The 10,952-nt window shown below is 38.6% G+C and overlaps 1 protein-coding gene across 2 annotated transcripts; it reads left to right on the top strand.

Moving 5' to 3' along the window:
* Positions 1 to 1,540: 1,540 nt before the first annotated feature.
* LOC118770541 (tetraspanin-8-like) lies at positions 1,541 to 10,169 on the top strand. 2 transcript variants are annotated; one of them, XR_005004559.1, is made up of 9 exons: positions 1,541 to 1,647; positions 5,027 to 5,089; positions 6,254 to 6,373; positions 6,796 to 6,870; positions 6,980 to 7,075; positions 7,353 to 7,472; positions 7,563 to 7,646; positions 8,708 to 9,431; positions 9,501 to 10,169. XR_005004559.1 is itself a non-coding variant. In XM_036518280.1 (8 exons), the coding sequence occupies exons 1-8, from the start codon at positions 1,591 to 1,593 to the stop codon at positions 8,774 to 8,776; spliced, it is 684 nt and encodes a 227-aa protein (XP_036374173.1). In that variant the 5' UTR covers positions 1,541 to 1,590; the 3' UTR covers positions 8,777 to 10,169. The 2 variants fall into 2 exon arrangements, 1 of the variants encoding a protein (XP_036374173.1); XM_036518280.1 differs by having other exon boundaries at positions 8,708 to 10,169.
* The last annotated feature ends 783 nt before the right edge of the window (positions 10,170 to 10,952 follow it).

Genomic DNA, 10,952 nt, shown 5'->3' with positions numbered 1-10,952 from the left:
CAAAAATAGCTGTTAGAGTGGCTAATCTATATTCCATTTCCTCCCTGTGGTGCAGTAAGTTGATTTTTCCAGCCCTAAAATGTAAGAGGATCTGGGGTATTAGCATGAAAGCTCTCTCATAATAGCGAGACAACATAAGTGAAGGCCCATTTGGCTTTGTAATGTCCATAACTGTGAGTAAACAGCAAAGAAACGCATGACCAGAAGAGAACCGCTGAAGCGTATGCAAGTGCAGAGGACCTGTTTCTTTGCAATGAAGTCTGAAGTTTTGAATGAAGTTTTGCAGAACTGACCAACTCTCTCTCTCTCTGACAAATTGCATGAGTTTTTAAGAGACTGTGTAAGTTTTACAAACAATTTTAGATGCAGAAAAAATAAAGTAAGAAAGTCAGAAAGTAAGAAAGGATAATTAATAAATAAATAAATAAATTAACATGCAAGCAGTTATATAGTGTCTGGCTGGTCTCTCAAAATTACCTTCTGAGGCTTGGAACAGCTGCACAGACATCTCATTAACACAAGCTATATAGTTACCAAGTTTCGGGACACTGCTAAACAGGGCAGGAGATCCCCTTTCTGAAATATTGCAACTACAGCACCACTGTGTGGCTCATCACTATATTGCAGGAATGGGTACCCTGGATTACTATAACACTATGAAGTGTCACGAGGTGTCGTTGTACCAGAGGGAAGATAGAGACTTTGGCGTATGCTGTACATAATTTTCCAGTTTGAAGCGGGAAACATCATAGCAAGTTTCAGACCTTTATGTTAGTTTATGCTTGAAATGGGAAATTTAACAGTGCCATTATGTGTTTGATCAGCACAATACAGGTGGGGTAGGATACTGCCCTGCCTCTCTGTATGCATATCAGTTTATGAAATCTTTTAGTGTGTCTTCTTGGACTTAGGGACAATTTTGTGAAAAGTCATGCTTTTTGTGAGGTCATTGGCTAATGGCAGCTATGTTGTGTCACCAGCTAAACTTCCTTTTGAAGAGCTTCACTTCTGCATCCATTTCACATAAGATTCAAAGACTGCAAATTCAACTGGCTGTTATAGCTCCACTATGGGGAACATGAGTGCCAGACTTCTTCAGTGGGACACTGGGCAAGGCATCTACAATCCTACCAGGTTTCAGTAGTTCAGAAGTTATGGCCATATTTCTTGCAAATTAATAGGGAAAAGGAGAACAAAAGCAACTGGATTCCAGCACCTGTAGTGCTTGGACCACCAAAAATATGATGCTTCCATGACCTTTCCTTGTTACCTTGTCTCTTGAGCATGCACTCCCCCAATCACTGATCCAAGATCAGGTAACTCAGCCCTGACCCTTCACTCTGATTATTGTGTACACACTGCTGACGCTGCTCCACCGTCAATGATGTGGTGCTTACCCTGATGAGACTGACCACACCTCCTGGTCTGTGGAGCAGGCTGCTCTTCGTTCAGCAGCCTGTGGAGGAACAGGAGCTACTGCCACGCCCTCCATCTCTCAGCAGAGAAGAAACAGGCTGAGTAACTGACCAGTTTACTGGGCTGAGCTGAGGGGAAGTTTATTTCGCAGATGCTCCCTGGGCAGCTGTGAACATGGCTGTCAACAGATGCATCAAATTCTTCCTCTTCTTTTTTAATCTGCTCTTCTGGGTAAGTGCTTTTGATATTTTTTCTCCAGATAAGTAAATACTGTGTACTGATAGCACTTTCTTTAAACATTTGTATACTTGTATTTGTAATTATTGGCAAGCTGCTGGGTTACCACAACATGGTCATAATAAGGAAATATTTATGAGCTATATGAGATATTTGTGTTATTATTGCTGAATATAAGGAAAGGCATTTTATGAAAGGGTGTGCTCTCAATATTTGTTCTTATTGTGCTTACATATTTTCACTTAACATGGTCTATTTTTTGTTCACTGAATTTAATTTGAAATGAGATTATTATTTGTGCCAAGAGATTGCCAATAGCAATGAAGGCATTAAAAATAATCTTATTTTCAAAAGCCATATTTAATAATGACCATCACAATGAACATGACCACTCCCTTGATGTAAGGGATTGCAGTCATCCCCTCTCATAAAGGACATTAGATAAATCTTCCGTGTGGTTAATAGTAATTTTGTTTTGTTTGTTTGTGGACGTATCACAGGTTTTCCATTACCTGAACTAATGAGAACAGTCTATTCATTGATTATACGAGTCAGTGATTGACAGCACACTGTCCAAATTGGATAACTTATTACTGACCCTGAGCCAGTCAGATCTAACCACAATTTACTTTATTGTTTGTATTGAAGTGTAGCTCAGTAAACCTAATTAGGTGCAACATTTCCCATGATTCAAACAATACACGGTGGGTTTGCTGGTTGCTGAAAAGAATGAAAATTGTTACACAAAAATGTTACACTTATTGGAGGATTTATTCATGCTGAGGGGTGTCAGCAGTTTCATTCTTCAACTGCCTCAAGGGACCAACATCTCATTGTCCACAGAGCTCAAGAGATTTGATTGTGTTGCCTGGATCTCCTCTTGATTAATCAGTTTGGATGAGACCAGAAAGAATAATGTTGGGATTACACAATTACACAACTTAATAGGTTTACTGCCTGCAGATCATATCCTAGAGCACCAATGTAATTACTTCATCTGTTCATTACATTTGTAATATTACACAAATAACTCTTTGTCCTTATTAAGAGGTTCCCAGAAACTTCTAGGAGTAGAGGATTGAAGACATGGTGAAATATATGTACATTTTCTGATCATTCATTCAGTAATCCTTCACATTAGAAGTGAAAACTTTGTTACATACATTGAGTGTGCTTGGTTGGTTCCACCTTATGTGATGGGCAGACTTAACGTGTCTCTTTGAAAGGATATTTTATAGATATTATAATACAATATGGAATTAGAATCGGTTTTTAGTCACTTCAAAAATCTTTTGTCAGTAATGTTATTTTTCAGAAAATATCTTATTGAACACAGACTGATTCAAGTACATTATAAGTGTTTTAACAGTGACTGGCAAATTTTTACACTTGTGGCAATTGTTACACTTGGCTACATTTTAGCTTGTGAAACCAGGTATATGAGTTGACACATCTTCACCAATGAGGTCCCAGTATGAGGTGGACCTGCTGAAGTATACTTTATCTTTCTTTGACCAATCACAGTCATCTAGGTAAGCATCACCCTTTGGAGTCTCAACAAGAGAACAAATAATTCCTTTGGCTGGAATCTGTGGTCTTTATCTTAATAGGCTAACACTCTCTCTTAGTGTGTTATATGTTTTGTTTTGTGTTTTGGCAACTGTGAAGTTACGATGTTAATTCCCCATACACTCTGTTCTTGCAGGCAGAAAACAGAATGACCACCCTCCTGAAATGTCCAGAGGGAGGTTTTGTTTTCAGTTATCCTACTATGCCAGGGATAACCTGAAATTCAGGGATGTTTGCTTTGCCAACACAAATCTTTTCATCAATAAACAAGAGCCGCTTCCCTTCTGTACGGTGGAACACAGCGATGTTTTTCAGACTCTGGCAAAAATCTTGCTTGGCTACAAAGAGCTGACAATGTTATTGAAAAGCCTCACTCAGCTGTGTATTAGTGTTGTGGCAAAACAATAGGCCTTGTACGAGAAGGTCACAGGTGTGTATTCCAGGTGTAGTACTACTATAGTTCAATGAACCAAGGTAAATTACCAAATTGCTCCTGGAAATACCTGGTCTAATATATCATACATAAGTTACTGTATGTAAGCCACATTGGATAGGCATGTCTGACAATAGATGACAACAAGCTCCAGTGATTCAGCTAGCCAGTTAAAGCTCAAAATGTTTGGATCTGAAAAGGCCTAAAGGCAGCGTTTCATCACTCTAGCTAATGTGATGTACAACATTCTTTCTATCCATGAATAATTCATATAGGTGCCGATTGCTGTAATGTTTTGATGTGTGACTCAGTCATGGTTGCTAAAGTGTGGTATTTAATTTTTAATGAATGTGTTTGTTGTCATTTGACAGCAAAGACTCAAGTGGACATAAACACAAGTCCTGTAAAGCCCCAGTTATATAAAGCTGACTCCTATAATGTTGTTTGACCAGCCATTTCCCAACAACTCTGGCTTCAGGAGCAGTAGGCTTGATGTAATAGAACCCTAGCACCAAAATAGTGGGATTGATTTTTAAAATGAATTTATGGTGGCTTCCTTTCCTTTCTGTAGTGTGGACAAAGATAAATATAATTATTGTGTTATGTGTCATGTTGTACTGTTGTGTTTTACTCCTATTTACTAAAATTCAGACGGTACCTCCCTGCCTCCCCAGCCCACTCCAATCCCTGACACATAACAAGGCCCTTGCCTCTCTGATTGGCTCAGGGATGTCAGTAGAGCTTTCAGGATTCTGCATGGAGAATCATAGCTAAGGACAGTCCCACTTATTTCTAATTACGGTGTTACTTTGACCCTGGCATCAGGACAAGTCAGCATGCTGTAATAGCAGCTAAAGGATGATCTCAGTCCATTTTAAACCCCATATTTTGTGTCTCTGCAACCATCTGAAGTTGCAAGGCAATACCACTAGACAGAGCCAAAGTTGTGCTTTTACCATTGCTATCATACACGTAAAAATATACATTATAAATACTGATAGTGTGTCATCATCTACCACGTCAGGTTCAATACCTAAGTACCATGTGGTTGGGCATGAGATTAAAGGACAATATTTTGTTTCTCATCTGAACAGAACAATCTGACTAAGTTTCCTCAAGTACTGCAAATGGCAGTCCTGTTTCATAAAAGGTTCAGGACCCAAATTTAAATATCCTAATCATTCATAATTTCTGCATAAGCATAAATTTTTCATACTGTTTTAATAGCTTAAGATCAACCACTATTGTGATTTGCTTTACTGCAGCAGCATAGGCTGCAGTAAGTCATAAGAAAATTAAACTTACTTTATTTTTTTTTCAGTACAGGAATGCCTGACAAAGTTGTGTTTATGTGTTGTCTGTTTCTTCTAGATCAGTGGATGTATCATTCTGGGAGCCTCCATATATCTCAAAGTGAGCAAGGATGGAAACAAGGTGTGGGAATACTTTCTGCCGTTAATGAATGTCATCTGTTTGCTTCCTGTCTCCTGGAAGTTTCGCACACCCACATCAACAGTTACCTGTTTCAAATTTGGTTTACATTTTTAATTGAAGTTACACATCAAAGCACCAGAAATACCAGAAATTTAAATTGGCTGAAATGAATACCAGAAGTGCAGATTGCCTCTAATTATGCGGGACTTCACAGAAATGCACAGTGGTCAATGTGAAATCAGTCAACTGTCAACAGTCAACAATCTGATGTTGAGGCATGGTGGGTGGAGATGACAGTTAGATGCATCTGCCGTTGGGGCCTTAGGAATTTGTAGAGTGGGTGTATGGTGCATGATTAACTGAAACTACAGCAATGTTTTCACAATTTCACAATTGAAGATTGAGTACATCTGGCTGGAGGGTAGAGCTCGAGCTCTCATTGTTGACACTTCATTCCTCAGGGCATTGTATAATTTTAATTGTATAATTGGTTTTCACTGCACTGTACATTGTACCTTGACAAATAGAAAACTTTGACTTTGACTTTGGTGGCAGTGTGACGTAGTGGGCAGTAGTGTTGTATGGTTCTCATAACCGAAAGGTTGCTGGTTCAATTCCCCATTGCGACACTGCTGCTGCCCCCCTGGGCAAGGTACTTAACCCAGAACTGTCTCAGTAAATATGCAGCTGTATAAATGAAATACATGTAAAAATGTTAACCTATGTAAGTTGCTCTGGGTAAGAGCATGTGCTAAATGACAATAATGTAATGTAATGTAATTGTGGACGGCCCAGATCAAGAACATGGTCAATGCGGTGAAATCTCATTTAAGGTTAGAGAAAGGGATCTTGATTTGGACTGAACAACATGATGATGATTATTGTGATGAAGATGATTATGTTATTTCTATACCACACAGTGCTTGCATTCTATACCACACAGTGCTTTATATGTATTTGAAACTTTACTATGACTTTAATATTTCCAGGAAAAAAGCCAATTTGACATTTTATACCAGGGAAAATGTATAAATGTCTAAAAAATGTGTGCCATGTCAATAGCTCCCAAGCTATTCATAAATAGTTTGTACATCCAAATAAACACTTGCCCTGGCCAGCAAGTGTTGTTGAACAACAACAAGTGTTTTTTTTTTTTTTTTTTAGATTACCAATATGGCTGCTCCTAGCACAGATCTGCTGATTGCGACTGGGGCCATAATCATGGTTCTGGGCTTCCTGGGTTGCTGTGGTGCGATCAAAGAGAACAGATGCATGCTGATTCTGGTGAGTGATGACCCAGAATCCTCTGCTGTATCTCCAGGCTGGGGGTTTAGGGAGGTAGAGTTTCACACACTGATATTGCGATATTTTGATTAAAAAATCAATGGGTCTTGTTGTTTTAGCTTATTGTCTCAATAAAATGCTGTTGGTTTTGGGTATCACAAAAAGAAAGATAATGATAAACACTGGCTTCCAGAATAGAATGTCTCAGTGGTAAAAGTGCAAAAGGGTTACTCGATTTGTAACGTGATGGCCATGGGTCAAATCCCAGGTAAATGCCACCCAGAGAAATGTGTCAGCATAATGATATCTATTTACCACTAGATATTCCAGATACATATATTTAGATAAGCAAATAACTAAGTAAATTAGTGAGTAAATAATGTGTGTCCTGGGGTGCCCATGTGTGTGTTTGCTTGTTTCAGTTCTTCACTGGGCTTCTCCTCATCTTCATCCTCCTGCTGGCTGCAGGTATCCTGGGAGCCGTGGCTGAAGACAAGGTGAGTGGGCTGATCACCCAAAAGCACAGTATTGAATTATATACTGTTTTCTCCGGGTCAAGAGAATTCCTCAGTGACTCAGAGCCTTTCATTCATTTCACATTCCCAGTCTAAAGAGTGGATGAAAGGGGAGCTGGAGAAGAAGCTACCTTTGGCCAATCAGACAGAAGATGTGAAAAGTAACCTACAAGCTCTAGAGGTGGAGGTAAGGTTGATATAGAGGCAATATACACAACATTTCACATTTCAGCTGGCTTTGCTTGCATGTATCAGATGCCATGTCATCCAAATCTTTTTGATGATTTGCCTTTTTGTGGTAATCTTTTTCCATTTTTTTCATATATGAGCAAAGTAATGTAAAATGCTTTATCAGTCGTTTAAATTCCCAGCTATTTCAATCACCATGTAAAATGTAAGCCTCAAAACTTTCTTACAAAAAAATGAGTAATGTTTTTGACAGTGAGATCTTTTGCCCTGTGCAGTGGAAATGCTGTGGATTGATTAATGGTCCTGAAGACTGGGGTTCACCAGTTCCATCCTCCTGCAACTGCAAGGAAACAGCCATGTGTAAGGAGTTTGATGGCACACAGGTGTATAAAACGGTGAGTCCATGAACCTCAGAGAGTGATTCATTCAACTGTATTCATTACAGGCTATGCTGAAGATTGAAATATTTCCTTTGTGTCCCACAGCCTTGTGCTGAGTTTTTGACGAGCTTTGTGAAAAGAAACCTCACTGTGGTTCTAGGAGTAGCCTTTGCCATGGCAATCCTTATGGTGAGTACAAAGACTGAAATCAGGTGTGTGTGTGCGTGTATATATACAGTGATGGGACCAGAGGTGCCACAAAGTAACACTTAAAGGACCATACGACTTTTATTGTGACACATATGCACCGCCCACAGCAACGGCACAACACAAAGTAGAAAAGAAGACATATCCTAATTCTGTTTGGAGCTGAGTCCCTTTCAATTACTGGCCAGCTAAGATGGTTCCAGTGCAGCAAACATTTCCAAGTCAGGAAGCAAGAGTGTAGTCAGAACACAATTCAGACTCAAACACCAATGATGTTTCTCATACATTATTCACTAAACAGATTCAATTATCAGCTCAGCTCAGCCAAACATTACTCACTCTTTCCATGCTTTTCCTCAACACTACTTTACACTAGTGTTTCTCAACCCTACTCCTGGAGGCCCACTATCCTGCATATCTTCTATATATCCTTTCTGATTGATTAAATCAGGTGTGCTCAGCTAATCAAAAGTGCCACTGATGAGTGGTAGGTAGTCAGGTAGGTAGAGCAAGGATAGATAGAAGATATGCAGGACAGTGGGCCTCCAGGAGTAGGAATGAGAAACACTGCTTTTCACCCACTGAGAGACTGGAGAACCCTCAATAAGCCAGGGGAGAGTTAATTGACAACAGGTGTGTGGCTGTGGGCTGACTGGAAAATGTGGCCCAGCTTCAATACACCAGGGAATGGAGCCACCCTGCAGGCACATAGCACCCTTCCATCACCACCCCTTGGTCCTGTTACTATATATAGTGTTTCCAGCCTCATCTACTGTTATTATCTTTACCTCTGCTCATACCTTTCTTGAAGTCATTCTTTGGATATCATTTCACAAACATGTAAAAAGCCTATAATTCCAAGCTCTTGGTATTCACTTTAAACATGGCCTCAGAAAGCACTTTGAAGGGCATGGGAAATATGGCAATATAGCAGACTTGAGGCTCTGAGGCTGACAGTATGATCACTCTCAAAGGGAATATAATTGCTAGTAATGATGTTGACAACACTTGTCCTTTCCTGATGGCCTACTTTCATATTTCAGCTCTTCGGCATGAGTTTCTCCATGACTCTGTACTGTCAGATCAGCAAGAGGGAGACCAGCACAGCGTGAGATATATTCTTCAGAACAGCCCTAAACAAGCAAAATAAAATGCATGCTGTAAGAACTACAGGTTCTGCTCTGTCCGTCTGCAAGGACCTTAGTTTTCAAGAATGTCTTCAAGCAAACATTCTTTTTTTCGTTGAACAAAATTATGAGCTCATCAGCTGCCACAAAAATCTTGTGCAAGTATGTAAACAATAAAGTGTTTGTATGCATTTGAAGCTGAAGGTTAATGATAAAGCCAGATATGATTCAGATGAATAAAGGACCTTCGTGTAACAAAGACATTTTAGAATGGCTAATGTTGGATTTAATCACTGCATAACCATCTGCATATTTATTATGTACTCTATACATTTTAGGTGTAGATTTACTTGTCTGATAAATATTTAACAATCCAGACTCAAAATGTGATGTTGTACTGTTGATTTAGATGGAAAAATGGAATTCCCCTGACATTCTAATCAAATGTACTGGTGTGTATTGTTTCCTAAAATGTATTTCAGGATACATGTAATAGGAGTTTAGATTGCAGTTCAATTTCTGTGTTCAAACATGCTTTCGCTAAGCTACATACTTGTAATGGACATTCTTCAGCCCTCCAATTTGTGAAAAGAAAGATTACCTGTCTTGATATTGGCCTTGCTCTCATGCTGCAGATATTGTAAATATAGCAATTTACCTCTTAAATATACTTCATATTGTACCTGTAATAGAAAATGATATTTAAAAGGTAAATATACTGCTGCAGTGAGATGAAACACTAGAACCCAAAGTGCTGTTAATTACAGAATAAGGGTGTGGAGCAATGTAAATTAATTCAATAAATTTAAATGTGAATAAAATATTACTTGGTTTTAACCGTATACCTCTTAGATACAAAATTACTCTAGTTTCCACTACATCAGTGTAATGAAACAGACTGGGATCCAAGGTCAAGGCTGACTGGGAGCGGGTGTTCACAATCAGACACGGCTGCAGACACTGACATTCTATCAGACACTGTGCTTTTTCTGTTATGTTTGTCAAAGTGGTAAATAAAGAGACACAACACCAGAGTGAAAAATATGTCACATTCAGCCAGTAGGTATGTGAATGTAGTATAGATAGATGTATACCAGGTAGTCTGTGGCCATCAGACATTTCCGAATATAAAACAGCCTAGTTTATCTCCCCACACCTGTTCCAGTAAAGATACCAATGTAATCAGAAATAGATAGTGGGGGCAACCTGGAATGACATAAAAGGAACCTGAACTCTGCTTTCTTTCCATTTAAGTCTACTGTTGTTGGGGTAAGTTACTATAATCATAAGATAAGAATATAAAAACAACAACCCACAGGCAGGAATTATAATTTATTAAAGTAATCATTTATAATAAGAGGCAAAGATGTAGTGAAAATCAAACAGGCAATTATGATATTGTTTTTAATGATGCAAAATTAAAATTCATGAAAAAAAAAACTTTTACAGATCACATCCATATCCACATCTACTCAGTTTATTATTAGTAGTTGTAATTATGATGGTTAATTTTTTGTTATTATGTATTAACTGTATGACTTTTGTTTTATATGCTTATGATTAATGAATCAGGTGGGTCTTCAGGAATGATTGCTTGTTTGTACAGCCTGTTCATAGGGTTTTCTCACTCTATTTCCGTTTGCAATGTCAGTATTTTGTCCAAAATATTCATTTCATTTGTGTAATGGCAATAACAGGTTATTTCTTGTGTTCAGTAAAATGAGCTCTTTGGTGGACTTCTGAAGTCTGGACTGAAGTGGTTGATCATAGTTGATTTACAGTCTGCATTTGAGTTACACTTTTTGCATTCTAACACATAATATCGCCTTCAGCACCATTAAAAAGACCCTTTTCGGGAAGAAACTGAGGTTAATGTACTTGTTCAATAGCAAAAATTTGTGCAGCCAGTGTAAATACATTCATTCATTCATGTGATGTTTGTCAATAAAATTATTATTCATCATTGTTGGAGGGACTTTCCTACCTGTAGTTTTCATGCATATGCATGTCCTAATCAAAATACTTATACTTATTACTGTGCATAAGCACATAAGGAGATACAGCAAAACAGCACCTTCAGTTGGGGAAGGTTTTGTATTCAAAGTCCCACCTATACCCCAGCCACACACCCTCCCAGTTATCTTACTATGTCCTTTGTAGT

The sequence above is a fragment of the Megalops cyprinoides genome, chromosome 23 (genome assembly GCF_013368585.1).
Source record: "Megalops cyprinoides isolate fMegCyp1 chromosome 23, fMegCyp1.pri, whole genome shotgun sequence".
Taxonomy (NCBI): domain Eukaryota; kingdom Metazoa; phylum Chordata; class Actinopteri; order Elopiformes; family Megalopidae; genus Megalops; species Megalops cyprinoides.
The sequence above is the reverse complement of the archived record's forward strand: the minus strand, read 5'-3'. Positions and strand labels throughout refer to the sequence as shown.

Bases quoted from the DNA above. Each gene is read 5' to 3' on its own strand.
- LOC118770541 (XM_036518280.1), top strand. From the start codon at position 1,591: ATGGCTGTCAACAGATGCATCAAATTCTTCCTCTTCTTTTTTAATCTG. The intron at 1,648-5,026 runs GTAAGTGCTTTT...TGTTTCTTCTAG, and splicing joins TTTTTAATCTGCTCTTCTGG to ATCAGTGGATGTATCATTCT. The intron at 5,090-6,253 runs GTGTGGGAATAC...TTTTTTTTTTAG, and splicing joins TGAGCAAGGATGGAAACAAG to ATTACCAATATGGCTGCTCC.